At 49.2% G+C, this 15,461-nt stretch overlaps 1 protein-coding gene across 3 annotated transcripts in view; it reads left to right on the top strand.

Annotated features, from left to right (window-relative positions):
• The window catches only part of LOC132396922 (phosphatidylinositol 4,5-bisphosphate 3-kinase catalytic subunit alpha isoform), a 139,011-nt gene that overhangs the window by 109,280 nt on the left and 14,270 nt on the right, over positions 1–15,461 (top strand). For all 3 annotated transcript variants that reach the window (XM_059975015.1, XM_059975016.1, XM_059975017.1), the window contains exons 14-18: positions 1,512–1,615; positions 2,758–2,929; positions 6,585–6,691; positions 8,564–8,685; positions 12,354–12,432. In XM_059975015.1, coding sequence (XP_059830998.1) covers positions 1,512–1,615; positions 2,758–2,929; positions 6,585–6,691; positions 8,564–8,685; positions 12,354–12,432 — 584 coding nt within the window. The remainder of the gene's footprint in view (positions 1–1,511; positions 1,616–2,757; positions 2,930–6,584; positions 6,692–8,563; positions 8,686–12,353; positions 12,433–15,461) is intronic.

Below are 15,461 nucleotides of genomic sequence, written 5' to 3'. Positions count from 1 at the left end.
CTGTAAGATCGGGGTTCAATTCCCTCTGCTGTAAGATCGGGGTTCAAGTCCCTCTGCTGTAAGATCGGGGTTCAATTCCCTCCGCTGTGAGGTCGGGGTTCAATTCCCTCTGCTGTAAGGTCGGGGTTCAATTCCCTGTGCTGTGAGGTCGGGGTTCAATTCCCTCTGCTGTGAGGTAGGGGTTCAATTCCCTCTGCTGTAAGATCAGGGTTCAATTCCCTCTGTTGTAAGATCAGGGTTCAATTCCCTCTGTTGTAAGATCGGGGTTCAATTCCCTCTGCTGTAAGATCGGGGTTCAATTCCCTCTGCTGTAAGATCGGGGTTCAACTCCCTCTGCTGTAAGATCGGGGTTCAACTCCCTCTGCTGTGAGGTCGGGGTTCAACTCCCTCTGCTGTGAGGTCGGGGTTCAACTCCCTCTGCTGTAAGATCGGGGTTTAACTCCCTCTGCTGTAAGATCAGGGTTCAACTCCCTCTGCTGTCCTCATGACCATGTAGGGTTTTACCCCTGCATGCTCTGGTCGCGTCTCCCACATACAGGTGAGGGTTAGTGAGTTATGGGCATGCTAGGTTGGCGCTGGAAGCATGTGTCAACACAATCCTCACTGATTTGATTTGATGCCAATGACCCATTTCACTGTATGTGTTGACGTACATCTGGCAAATCAAGCTAATCTTTACAAACTGGTTCAAGTATAAAAAAAACGCCGGAGGAACTCAGCGGGTCAGGCAGCACCAGTGGAGGCAGAGGCTTAGCTGACATTTAGGAATGGGTTTGAAGGAGCAGGGAGACAGCTGGTATAAAGGGACAGGAGTGAGAGGTGGAACCAAGAGCAGAGGGAGGTAATGGGCAAATGGAGGTGGAGTGGTGTCATCATTATCATTTTGTGCTGTGACGTACGATGTGGACGATCGTGGTCTTATCCATAACCATGGTAGTTGTAGGCAAACTTTTCTTCAGAGGTGGTTTATAGAAAGCTGCCTTCTTCTGGGCAGTGTCTTTACAAGTTGGGTGACTCTAGCCACTATCAATATCCTTCAGAGATTGTCTGCCTGGCGTCAGTGGTCACATAACCAGGACTTGTGATATGCACTGGCTGTTCACATGACCATCCATCTGATACCATGGCTCCATGGCTTCACGTGACCCCGATCTCTGGTGTGGGGGGGGGGGGGGGTGCTAAGCAGGTGCTACACCTTGCCCAAGGGTGCCAGGCAGACAATCTCTGAAGAGTATTGATCGTGGCTGGGGTGACCCGTCTTGTAAAGACACTGCCCAGGAGAAGACAATGACAAACCACTTCTGTAGGAAAATTCGCCAAGAACAATCATAGTCATGGAAAGACCCTGATCGCCCACATCACACAACGTGACGAATGAATTACAATTGAATTTGGGCCTGTTTCTCTGTTGAGTTGTACTCTGTTCAGTGACCCAGAGGGGAAGGAGTGATGGGGAAGTGAGATTGCGATGGACAGGCCTGCAGTTCACCAGTGTCTGGCTCTCTCCACAGGTTCTGAAGTACGAGCAATATTTGGACAATCCCCTGGGCAGGTTCCTGCTGAAGAAAGCCCTGACCAACCAGAGGATAGGACACTTCTTTTTCTGGCATCTCAAGTAAGTAATAGGCCCTTCTGCCCATTGTGCCGGTGTTGACCCTTGAGCAACCCATCTATAGGAGCCCCGTTTTATACCCTGACTTGCATTCCCCTCAACTCTCCCCAGACTCTGCTCCTCACCCACAAACTGGGGGCTGGGTGGGGGCAATTTACAGTGGCAAATTAACCTGTCAGTGCACGGGACAGACTGGAGATCCTTGCAGTTACCAGGTGAGGGTGTCGGCAGTGTAGGGGTTGCTACTGGTCTTGAGAACTCAGGTGGCACTGGTAAGTGGTGAGGATTGGCACTGAAGGCCCACGTTTTGTTTGTCCAAGGCGCACTGATCTCAGAATCAGAATGAGATCCCTGACCTATACCCAGTGGCCTCTTCTTTGGCTACATCCTGTACCTAATAAAGTGGCCGCTGAGTGTACGCTGTACTGGTGTGGGTCCAGGACAGATTACTGGAAGGACAGGGTGGGCGGGGGGGCAAGTGGGCTAAGGGCTCTTAAGTGACAGGTTTAAACCCCATTGCTTTGAAATCTGGACAGTCCTGGCAGCCTGGCCGTTCTCTTCACCTCTGCCAACGCTTTTGTTTCTTGTGATCTCCCTCCCTTCTGCACTCTCTTTCTGTCCCTCTGTGTGTGTGTGTGTGTGTCTGTGTGTGAGAGACAATCTCTTTTTCAAGCACTTGCTGCCAAACTCTGTGTGTGTGGTCCAATATCTATCTGTTCCCCTCCCCTCCCCCTCCTCCCCTCCTCTCTCTCTCCCCCTCTCTTCTCTCTCTCCCCCTCTCTTCTCTCTCTCCCCCTCTCTTCTCTCTCTCCCCCTCCCCTCTCTCTCCCCCTCCCCTTCTCTCTCCCCTCCCCCTCTCTCTCCCCCACCCTTCTCTGTACATGTGTGCGTGCTCCCTTGATCTCTGCCCCACTCTCTCTCCTCTCCCCTCTCTCTCCCCCTCCCCTCTCTCCCCTCCCCTTCTCTCTCCCCTCTCTCTCTCCTCCCCCTCTCTCTCCCCCACCCTTCTCTGTACATGTGTGCGTGCTCCCTTGATCTCTGCCCCACTCTCTCTCACCCTCCCTCTCTCTCCCCTCCCCTGTTTGTGTGTGCCCCCCTCCCTTAACCACTGCGGTCCCCCTAGTAAAGCTGTTTAATGCTCCCAGGTCAGAAATGCACAACAAGACGGTGAGCCAGCGTTTCGGGCTGCTGCTGGAGTCGTTCTGCCGAGCTTGCGGGATGTACCTGAAGCACCTGATCCGCCAGGTGGAGGCCATGGAGAAGCTGATCAACCTGACCGACATCCTGAAGCAGGAGAAGAAAGACGAGACCCAGAAGGTGAGGGCTTCATAGGCCGAGCGGCCTGTTCGGAGATCAGTCAGAAGCACATGGATTCCGGTCCATTAGCAGTGGTTCAGGGTGATAGTGCACAGAAAGGCCCTTTGGCCCATCTAGTCCATGCCAGGCTATTATCAAGTCCCATCGATCCGCACCCAGAGCTTAGCCCTCCATACCTGTCCCATCCAGGTACTTACCCAATTTCTCTTAAATTTTGAAATTGAACCCACATCTACCACTTCCATTGGCAGCTCATTCCACACACCCACCACCCTTGGAGTGAATGAGTTCTCCCTCATGTTCCCCTTACACTTTTCACCCTTTACCCATGACCTCTAGTTCTTGTCTCATCCAAACTTAGAAGAAAAAGCTTGCTTGAATTTCCCTATCTACTTGAGAATCCACTTCCAAGGAATTATGGATCTGTATTCCCAGATTTCTCTGTTCTACCCTTCCATTCACCGTATAAGACCTGCCCTGGATTGTCCTTGTAGATAATTTAGTTACTATAAACAGTTTATTTCAGCAGTAGTTACCTTCCCCATAAGTAGTCATAGAAAAGTACAGCATAGAAACAGACCTTTCAGCCCTCCTAGTCCATGCCAAACCATTTAACCAGCTTACTCCCTATGACCTGCACCGTGACCATAGCCCTCCATACCCCTCCCATTTGTGTATCTATCCAAACCTCTCTTAAAACGTTAAATTCAAGCTCGGATGCACCACTTGTGCTGGCAGCTCGTTCCCCACTCCCACCACCCTCTGAGTGGAGAGGTTTCCCCTCATATTACCCTTAATCTTTTCACCCTTAACCCTTAACCCATGACCTTTGGTTGCAGTCCCACCCAACCTCAGTGGAAAAAGCCTGCTTTCATTTACCCTATCAACACCCCTCATAATGTTGTATACCTCTGTCAAATCTCCCCTCAGTCTTCTACGTTCCAAGGAATGAAGTCCTAGTGTCACAGGTAGACAGGTGGTGAAGATACTGGCTTTCAGCTGTCAGGGCATAGAATATGTAAGTTGGGATATTGTACGAGGCTGTGGTGGGGCCACATCTGGAAGATTGTGTGCAGTTTGTCACCCTGCTGCTGGAAAGAGTGCAGGGGAGATTCATGAGGACATCATCAGGACTTGTGGGACTGAATTATGGAGAGAGGTTGTGTCTTTTATTGGCGTGTAGGAGAACGAGGTTGCTTGTCTGGGACCATGCAGAACAAACTCCACAGCACTCTGGTTCCTTAAGGTTGTCATAGCCGGGCTCCCACTACCTATTGAATGCTCCCAATGCCTCAAATATCCTCTGACAGCCAATTCCAATTCCTGACCTTAACGTGCAGCTCAGCTACTAAGCCCGGTGGAGCCACTTCTGCTGACAGGAAAAGAGGCAAAGGTGGGTTATTGGGGCCTTAAAACCAGTCGTTTCGGGCAGATGGGGCTTGTCAGCTCATCTCAGTGAAGGAAGACTCTGATCTGAAACCTCCGCTGCCTTGTGGCTGTACCCACTCAGGGGAAAGGCTTCCGGAGTAAACCTTGAGGGAAAAATCCGGAGCTGGAGTCCGTACGTCAGTCTTGCATTGAATTCAACGCTGACTGGCAACTCTTGCAATGCCGCTGGTGCCAAACTGTGTTGGGCTCGGCCGTTCATTTGGGTTCATCAGATGCGTGGGAGCTTGCTCCATGGACAACAGCTTGCTCTCCACATTGTACAGCCCAGGCTTGTGTATCTAGACAGCTAGGAAGCTAGATCCATGGTCTACCTTGACCAGCGGGGGCCTGACGAGAATGACGGATGTATGAACCTGGAGCACAGTCTTTTTTACCTCAGGCTTGAGGATTCAAGAACTAGAGGCCATAGATGAGAGGAGAGAGATTTGGTTAAAAACCCGAGAGGCAACGTTTTCACCCAGAGAGTAGTCCATAAATGGAACGAGCTGCCAGAGGAACTGGTTGAGGCAAGTACAATAACAATTAAAAGATACTTGGACAGGAACATGGATAGGAAAAACTTAGAGCAGGGGTTCCCAGTCTTTTTTTTTAATGCCATGAATGAATATCTTTAAGCAAGGGACCTGTGAACCCTGTTGCTATTTTCTGACCCTTGGGGTTCTTTTGGGAGTTGAAAATGGCGAGCAGTTTATTTTAGAGTACCAACAAACATGCAAATACTAAGCAAACTGAATAAAGAGCCGAGAACCGATGCTCAGGGGAAAGAATGCGAAGACAAAAGGAATAAAGATGAAGAATCCATCACTTTTATAGATGAGGAAAATTCCTTAGATATGTATAAACTAGCCAATGGACTATATAATTAGAACAATTACATCACATGGGATTACACTAACACTTAGCCAATGAAAAATGAGAAAGGTGTTAAACCATTGGTTCAGCTGTTAAACCGCTTTCTGCCAGTGAGTGAGGGTGAACCACCACATACTGTGAAAAGTACATGAGTTTGCTAAAATGTATAAATCTTATTAAAAAATGTGAAGTTTTGTTGACAGCGAACATGCCAAGGGTGTGCTGGGGGTGGGGGGGGGCAGCCTGTAGATGTTGCCAGCATAGCATGCCCACGAAGCTCGGCAGAACAACACGACACAGCAACAGAATATACAAACCTCGTAACCGTGGTCTTCTGTTGCTGTAGCCCGTCCACTTCAAAGTTCAACCTGTCGTGGGTTCAGAGATGCACGCCACTGTTGTAATCTGTGATTATTTGACACTGTCACCTTCCTGTCAGCTTGAACCAGTCTGGCCATTCTCCTCTGACCTCTCTCATTAACAAGGAGTTTTCACCCACTGAACTGCCACTCATTAGATTTCTTTTTTGTTTTTCACACCGTCCTCTGGAAACTCTAGAGGCTGCAGTGCATGAAAATCCCAGGGGATCAGTAGTTTCCGAGTTACTCAGACCACCCTGTCTGGCACCAACAGTCAAAGTCACTTAGATCACATTTCTTCCCCATACTGATGTTTGATCTGAACAACGACTGAACCTCTTGACCACATCTGCATGCTTTTATACATTGAGTTGCTGCCACATGATCGGCTGATTAAATATTTGCATGAATGAACAGTTGTACCTAATAAAGTGGCCACTGAGTGTAAGGTGTGAGGGCCAAAATGAGGTAGATTTTGAGGTCAAGTGTCCATCTCCTCATACTGGGTTACCACTCAGTGGGGTAGGAGCTGTCCTTGAGGCTGATTTTGATGAACTTTTTTAAAGATCTTAACTGATTGAGGCCATTCAGTCTACCGTGTACGTTGTCTCGGGCTTTCGTTTCTTCTGCCCAATGGGAGAAGGGAGAAAGGCTGTAGTGGGAAGGGACATGTTGGAATGAAACTCCTAGACCCTGCTGTCTGTGAGAGGGAATTGGGTGGGAATAATTGCCGGGATTTTAGAGAAGAGACTGGAATGGTTTCCTTCCAGTCCTGACAAAGGGTCTCGGCCTGAACCGCCAACCGTTTATTCGCTTGCCGCCTGACCTGGTGTTCGGCCTCTGGCACTTTGCTTGTGTTGCTCTGGATTTCCAGCATCTGCAGAATCTCTTGTGTTTATGATGCAGGGGTTTGGGGAGGGGAGGTTTCCTTGCTGAGCTGTGGGAGTGACTCTGCTGTTTGACCTCCTCTCTCCCCCCTCCCGCCCCCACTCCAGATGCAGATGAAGTTCCTGGTGGAGCAGATGAGCCGGCCCGACTACATGGAGGCTCTGCAGGGGTTCATCTGTCCCCTTAACCCAGTGCACCAGCTGGGAAACCTGAGGTAAATATTGGGGAGAGCTCCCACATCACGGGCCTGAGGTGATCATCAGAGAGCTCCCTCGTCACGGGCCTGAGCTGATTACCAGAGAGAGCTCCCTCATCACGGGCCTGAGGTGATCACCAGAGAGAGCTCCCTCATCATGGGCCTGAGGTGATCATCAGAGAGAGCTCCCTCATCACGGGCCTGAGGTGATCACCAGAGAGAGCTCCCTCATCACGGGCCTGAGGTGATCACCAGAGAGAGCTCTCTCATCACGGGCCTGAGGTGATCACCAGAGAGAGTTCCCTCGTCACGGGCCTGAGGTGATCACCAGAGAGCTCCCTCATCATGGGCCTGAGGTGATCATCAGAGAGAGCTCCCTCATCACGGGCCTGAGGTGATCACCAGAGAGAGCTCCCTCATCACGGGCCTGAGGTGATCATCAGAGAGAGCTCCCTCATCATGGGCCTGAGGTGATCATCAGAGAGAGCTCCCTCATCACGGGCCTGAGGTGATCACCAGAGAGAGCTCCCTCGTCACGGGCCTGAGGTGATCACCAGAGAGAGCTCCCTCATCATGGGCCTGAGCTGATCACCAGAGAGAGCTCCCTCATCACGGGCCTGAGGTGATCACCAGAGAGAGCTCCCTCGTCACGGGCCTGAGGTGATCATCAGAGAGAGCTCCCTCATCATGGGCCTGAGCTGATCACCAGAGAGAGCTCCCTCATCATGGGCCTGAGGTGATCATCAGAGAGAGCTCCCTCGTCACGGGCCTGAGGTGATCACCAGAGAGAGTTCCCTCATCATGGGCCTGAGGTGATCATTAGAGAGAGCTCCCTCATCATGGGCCTGAGCTGATCATCAGAGAGAGCTCCCTCGTCACGGGCCTGAGGTGATCATCAGAGAGAGTTCCCTCATCATGGGCCTGAGCTGATCACCAGAGAGAGCTCCCTCGTCACGGGCCTGAGCTGATCACCAGAGAGAGCTCCCTCATCATGGGCCTGAGGTGATCACCAGAGAGAGTTCCCTCATCATGGGCCTGAGGTGATCACCAGAGAGAGCTCCCTCATCATGGGCCTGAGGTGATCACCAGAGAGAGCTCCCTCATCACGGGCCTGAGGTGATCACCAGAGAGAGCTCCCTCATCATGGGCCTGAGGTGATCACCAGAGAGAGCTCCCTCATCATGGGCCTGAGCTGATCACCAGAGAGAGCTCCCTCGTCATGGGCCTGAGGTGATCACCAGAGAGAGCTCCCTCGTCACGGGCCTGAAGTGATCACAAGGTAGATCCCTCAGAATAGGCCAGAGATGATCCCCAGGGAGAACTCCCCCAACACAAAGCTGAGGGAGGTGTCTCAGTGACTCTTCTGTGTGTATGTGTGTGTCGGGGAGGTAAGAGAGAGAGAGAGTGAGTGTGTGTGTGTGTGTGTGTTTGTGTGTGGGGCTAGCTCTGTCTATGTCCACACATACGCACATGCATGTGGTGTACATGTGTATGTGTGCATGTGTGTCCACACAATGTGTGATTACAGGTAGCTGTCTGTGTGTGGGTACACTGGTTGATTATAGATAGCTGACTGTGTGTGGCTACAGGTGTGATTACAGGTAGCTGTCTGTGTGTGGGTACGCTGGTTGATTATAGATAGCTGACTGTGTGTGGGTACAGGTGTGATTATAGGTAGCTGTCTGTGTGTACGTGTGTGAGTGAAAGGAAATAGTTACTTTTGCACCTTTCTTAAGGAGCTATTTGGCCCCTATTTGGGGCATGATTTGCAGGAATGACAGAGTGAATACGAATCTAGCCTGTCACTCCGTCCCCCCCCCATAGTGAGCAGGTTATGAGTTCTCGTTCTGCCTGTCGGTGGGCCTGACCCCTGCCCCATTGTGCACACAGGCTGGAGGAGTGTAGAATCATGTCCTCGGCCAAGCGACCCCTCTGGCTGAACTGGGAGAATCCAGACATTATGTCGGAGCTGCTCTTTACCAACAATGAAATCATCTTCAAGAACGGCGATGGTGAGTCACTTCCTTCCTACCAACCACTCCCTCCCTCCTCTCTGCAGTCCTGCCTCTGGGGTTCAGTTCTGTGATCAGAGTCATGCCGGTGGAGCGCTGAGGGATCTCTGAGGTACTCCCTTTCACTCCTGCTCCCACCTGGCCACGGCCTCGCCCTAAAAATGCATGGACCTGGTATCCTGAGAGCCCACACCCCTCTACCCTCTTGGAGATCTTGGGTCAGGCATTACTTCCTCGAGATACTGGGCCAGTGTTAATCCCTCAATTTTCATCAACGTTGGGGCCTGGGTGACTATGTTCCTTGAGATTCTGGGCCAGTGTTAATCATTTGATCTGTTTTGTTTTTAACAAAAACTGTCAGCGCTCTGGTAGGACCTTGCCGTGCATGATGAGGATTGGGGCGGCCAAAGAGACACAAGTCTTTCTGAAGCACTGATGGGCGCAGCTAACGACCACTCGGCCCATCAAGTGTGTTTCGAGCAGTCCTACTGTCCCATTAGAGGCCCTGGCCAATGAGGGGTGATCTCATTGAAACCTAACGAGAGCCCTCGTTAGACGATGTGGAGAGGTGGGAGAATCTAAGCACAGAGGACACAGCCTCTGAATAGAGGGCGTACTTTTAGAACAGAGGTGAAGAATTTCTTTAGCCAGAGAGTGCTGAAACAATGGAATTTGTTGCCCTAGGCAGTTGTGAATACCAAATCATTGGATATATTTAAGGAAGACATTGATAGATTCTTGATTGGTCAGGGCATGAGGAAATATGGGGGGGAAGGCAGGAGATTGGGGCTGAGAAGAAAAATGAATCAGCCATGATGAAATGGTGGAGCAGACTCGATGGGCCAAATGGCCTAATGCTGCTCCTATATCTTATTTTCTCCTCCCCCCTCCTCCCACCACTGAGGTCTGTGGAATCCAGTCTCCCCACATCCCAGCCAACTCCTCCCCAGATTCCACCCCTTGCCCATACAGAAAGGAGGGATCTTGTAGTCATTGGGATGAGGAGTTTAGACAGGGTAAATGTAAGCTGGCTTTTTCCACTGAGGTTGGGAGGGACGTCAGTGGATTAAGGGTGAATGGTGAAAAGTTCAAGGGAAATTTGAGGGGGATCTTTTTTATTCAGAGGGGGGTGAGAGTGTGGAAAGAGTTGCCGGTTCAAATGGTGCATATGAGCTTGACTTCCATGTTTGAGAGTTTCCATGTTTGGATAGGTACATGGATTGTAGGGGCATGGAAGGCTGTGATCCCGGCACCGGTCAACAGGAGTAGGCAGATTGAGTGGCTCAGCATGGATTAGATGGGCCGAAGGGCCTGTGTCTGTGCTATACCTTTCTTTGACTCTCTGGGGGAAGAAAGGAGAAGGATAAACCAGTTGGGCCACTTGGCTGATGTCTATAAACAGAACAGTGAAGAGTACAGTACAGGAACAGAACAGTCAGCCCACAGCGTTGTGCCAAATCACACCCAATCACAAATCCCTCCTACCTACATCATGTTCATAATCCCTCCATCTTCCTCACATCCATGTGCCTGTCCAAACATCTCTAATGTGTTTGCCTCTACTACCTTACTAGGCAGCGCATTCCAGGCATCCACACTGAATAAAAAACTTACCCTTCACATCCCCCTTGAAACTACCCCCTTTCACCTTCAATGCGTGCCCCTGGTAGTAAACATTTCTACCCTGGGGAGAAAGATATTCTGTGCCGCTTATAATCTTGTAAACCTCTATCAGATCTCCCCCTTAGCCCCTGCTGCTCTGGAGCAAATGACCCAAGTTTATCCAGCCTCTCGTGACAGCACATACCAGGTAGCATCCTGCTAAACCTGCTCTGCACCCTCTCCGAAACCTCAACATCCTTCCTACAGTGTATGCCTCAAAACCCTGAGGACGAGGGAGTCCCTGTGGAAGGCGACATTGTGCTGATGGTGGTGCTGGAGAGAGTTAGCGTCAAGTTCAAGCTCATTGTCGTCTGCACGAGTATGTGCATGCAGGTGTAATGAAAAACTCACTTGCAGCACATCGTATCACAAAAAATTCAACAGAAGTTACGCACAGCTTTTACAAGAAAGAACACAATTACAACAAAACAACCATTGAGCATATCTACACGAAACACTGCCGTAGAAAAGTAGCATCCATCATCAGAGATCCCCACCACCCAGGCCGTGCTCTCTTCTCGCTGTTGCCAACAGGTAGAAGGTACAAGTGTCACAGGACTTACACCACCAGGTTCAGGAACAGTTGCTACCCCTCAACCATCAGGTTCCTGAACCAAAGAGGATAACTGCACTCATTGTAATCCTGATGTTCCCACAACCAACGATCTCAGTTTAAAGACCCTTTATCTCATGTTCTCATTATTTATTGCTATTCATTAATATTTGCATTTGCACAGTTTGTTGTTCATTGATCCTGTTTACAGTTACTGTTCTATAGCTATGCTAAGTATGCCTGCAGGAAAAGATTCTCAGGGTTGTACGTGATGACATGTATGTACTCTGATTATAAATTTTACTTTGTACTTTTTAATGCAAAGTGGTCACAGTGTTGCTGTATTGAGGTAGTGATCGGGGTTGTGTTGGTTGTTTCGGGAACCGAACGGCTGAAGGGAAGTACCTGTCTTGTTGGTCTCCCCTCTCACTGTGGAAAAGGGGCGACACCTCTCTGTCCCTTTTAGAGAGAGAGAGATATGTGGATTTTGTCAGGGTGATCAAAAGTTTTTGTAGGATTGCAGATCATGGTCTCTCTTTGGGGGCTTTGCTGTTGCTTGCTTGGTGGATGGTGGGTTCTGATGCTTTCTATTGAAATAAATAGGGGAGGAGGAGGTGAGGATTGATGCTTTGTTGCTGGTTTTATGAGGGAAGGGGCAGGGGGACTTTGGGGTTCTAACATTTTAATCTCATTCTCTGTTTCCTGGATGTCTGTGAAGAGTAAGAATTTCAGGTTGTATACTGTATACATCCTCTGATATAGAAACACAGAAAACCTACAGCACAATACAGGCCCAGAAAGCTGTGCTGAACATGTACTGACTTTAGAAATTACCTAGGGTTACTCATAGTCCTCTGTTTTTCTAAGCATGGAACCATTGAATTGGTGGTGTGGGACTTGAGGGTTTTGCACCCTGCTACCCAATGCCAGCAGTGAGGAAGGTGGCATGTCCCAGATCTTTGATGATGGACTTTGCCTTCTTGAGTTAGTGCCTCCTGTAGGTCAGAGTTCAAAGTACATTTATTATTGAAGTGTGCAAACAATATACAGCTTCGAGATCCGCCTCCTTACAGGCAGGCACAAAACAAAGAAACCCAATAGAACCCATCGAACATCCAACGTGCACAGATAAAAAAATCATGCAGACAATAACCACAAGCAAATAGCGTTCTGAACTGGTCCACAAAGAGAGTCCGTCCGCGGACCCTTACTTCAGCGCAGAGCGGAGCAGCGATCTGAACCGGCTCATCCCTCACCTCGGGCCCCGACACCCTGACCTTTTCAATTTGTCCAGTGCCTACAACAACATCCAGACAGATACAGCTGTTGGTGTGGAGAGACGTGCCCGTGATGTAGTGGGCCCAGCCCACTTCTCTCCGCGGCCTCCTGCAGTCCTGTGCATTCAAATTACTGTGCCATCGATCTTACCATGTTATCTGTTTGTCTATTACAGACCTACGACAGGACATGCTAACACTACAGATTATTCGGATTATGGAGAACATCTGGCAGAACCAGGGGCTGGACCTAAGGTAAGATGAGATGTGCGGTCAATCCCAGGCCCTGGCCTGATGCTTATTTATTGATTTATCAATTGAGGTACGGTGCAGAATCAGCCTTTCTGGCCATGCCACCCAGCAACCGTGGATTTAACCCTAACCTAATTACAGGACAATTTATGATGACCAATTAATCTACCATCCGGTACATATTTGAGTTGTGGGAGGAAACCCATGAGGTCCCAGGGAGAATGTACAGACTCCTTACAGGCAGCAGCAGGAGCTGAACCCAGGTCGCTGGAACTGCGAAGCGTTGTGGTAACCACTATGCTACCGTGCTGCAGAGACATCTTTGTTCAATTCCAGTCCTTCTCTCATCTACTAAGATCTTGTACATTCGGCAACTTTGTTTCGCCAGCAGCACCTCCCTCTCCTACTACAGGTTTCCCCCGCTATCCGAAAGTAGAGCGTTCCTATGAAAGCCGGAATGTCATAAAGCGAAGAAGCAATTTCCATTAATTTATATGGGAAAAATTTTTGAGCATTCCCAGACCCCTACCAAATCATACCAAATAACACGAACATATAGTGAAAGCAGGAATGATATGATAAATATACAGCCTATATAAAGTAGAAATATTGTACGTACGGTGTAATTTCACTTATCAAAATCGGGAAGACAGCCAGCCAAAATCGACACGTGTGCACACAACTGCCTGCGCAAGGCTTCACAGTCACGGTAGTCCTTCTTGGGATAAACACACATATAAAGCGGGCGTCTTTTTTTCCGTAAAAGTGAAAATCTTCTTTGGTTGGCGAAAACAGGTACTAATGTAGGTCTTTCATAACAGCGAGCTGTCGTAAAGCGACTGTTTGAAAAACGGGGTCCACCTGTACCTCGCCCTACTCCTTCATTACCCGTCCTGACTCTTTGCTTTCTCTCAGTTTCTGCCCCCAGCTTTGAGACTGGGGCTGCCTCTGACACTCCTCTCTTTCCCCACCACCGCCTTCCTGCTTATACCTACGGTACTGAGGCGGACATGGTTAGGAACTTCGTGTTCGGTGGTGTAAATATCATCAAGACCTTGTCCAGGCCCAGGCATCTGGACAGTACGGTCAAGAAAGTTCACCAGCACCTCTGCATCCTCAGGAAGCTAAAGAAATTCAGAATGTCCCTGATGCACCATAGGAGGTCTCCGTTGGTCCGAGTTGACCATGGATTTATGTCCTAGCTGTCTACTTGATAGGCAGGCCTGGGCGGTACGATATGGAGGGCAAGCTGTTGCCCACGCAGCAGACTCCCACTCTCCACACAGCTGATGAATCCAAAGGAACGGCAGAGACCGATACAGTTTGGAACCGGGAGTTGCCAGTCAGCGTTGACCTCAATGTAGGCCTGCCTTAGAGACTCCAGCTCTGGATTTTTCTCTCAGAGTTTACTCCCAAAGGCAGCAGAGGTTTGGGATCAGAGGTTTCAGATGAGCTGACAAGCCCCATCTGCCCAAAGCAACTGGTTTTGAGGCTCCAGTAACCCACCTTTGCCCCTTTTCCCGTCAGTAGAGACGGTTCTGCTGGGTTTAGTAGCAAAAGCACACATGTAGGCCAGGAGCTGGGCTTGGTTGTCAGAGGCTATTTGAAACACATGCCAGTGGAAGCTAATGGGAATTTGTCCCCACTGCCCCCCCTGGCTATGACAACCTTAAGGAACCGCCATAGGGCTGGGTTGTCTTCTTGCAGCATCGGGCAGCATAGTTGCCGTACCACGCCAGAATCGTGCAATCAATAAAAGTAAGCAAATAGGTTCAGAACTAATATTCACAAAAGACACCAACGTGGCTTGATATGGCAACCGTGCTGTCCGAGGCAGCAAAGAACTACACACAACCCAGTCCTCCATGGATTCTGTCTACTCTACCCTCTGCTTTGGGAAGTAACCCACATAGTCACGGACCCTACTCACACTAAACTTTCTCTGTTGATATAAAAGCTTGGGATCACCTACCAGGGCAGCTTCTGTTCCGCTGTTATCAAACTCTTGAATAGATGTCTTGTACGACAACGAACTGCAGATCTCCTACTCTTGTCTCGTTGAGGCCCTTGGACCTTATCAGAATCAGTTCATATGTTATAAAATTTGTTAACTTTGCAGCAGCAGTACAATGCAATAGATAGTAGAAAATATATGAATTACAGTAAACATACTGATATAAAGTAGTTAAACTAAATAGTGCAAAAACAGAAATAAAAAAAGTAGTGAGGTAGGTTTCAATGTCCATTCAGAAATTGGATGGCAGAGGGGAAGTTGTTCCAGAATCGTTGAGTGTGTGCCTTCAGACTCCTGTACCTCCTTCCTGATTGTAGCAATGAGAAGAGAGGATGTCCTGGGTGATGGAGGTCCTTAATGATGGATGCTGCCTTTTTGAGGCACCACTCCTAGAAGATGTCCTGGATACTACAGAGGCTAATACCCATGGTGGAGCTGACTAAGTTTACAACTCTGCAGCTTATTCTAATCCTATTCTAATCTAGCCCTCCGCCCCCGCCCCCCCCCATACCTGACGGTGATGCAGCCAGTCAGAATGTTCTCCATGTAGATCTGTAGAAATTTTCAAGTGATTGTGGTAACAAACCGAATCTCCTCAAACTCCTAATGAAATATAGCCACTGTCGTGCCTTCTTTGTAACTGCATTGATATGTTGGGTCCAGGTTAGATCCTCAGAGATATTGACACCCAGAAACTTGAAAATGCGCACTCTCTCCACTTCTGATCCCTCTATGAGGACTGGTGTGTGTTCCCTCGTCTTACCCTTTCTGAAGTCCACAATCAGGTGTTTGGTCTTACTGATGTTGAGTGCAGGGTTGTTACTGAGACACCACTTAACCAGCTGGTCTATCTCACTCCAGTATGCCCTCTCGTCACCATCTGAAAATCTCCCAACAACAGATAGGTAGATGCCTTATTGATCCCATAGGAAATAGGTGTGTTGTCATCAAATTTATATACGTACAGTTCAAAGATGTATCAGTTAGTAAGTTAATTGGCCATTGTAAATTGACCTGT

The sequence above is a fragment of the Hypanus sabinus genome, chromosome 7 (genome assembly GCF_030144855.1).
Source record: "Hypanus sabinus isolate sHypSab1 chromosome 7, sHypSab1.hap1, whole genome shotgun sequence".
Classification (NCBI taxonomy): Eukaryota; Metazoa; Chordata; class Chondrichthyes; order Myliobatiformes; family Dasyatidae; genus Hypanus; species Hypanus sabinus.
This window is presented reverse-complemented; position numbering and strand designations above follow the sequence as displayed.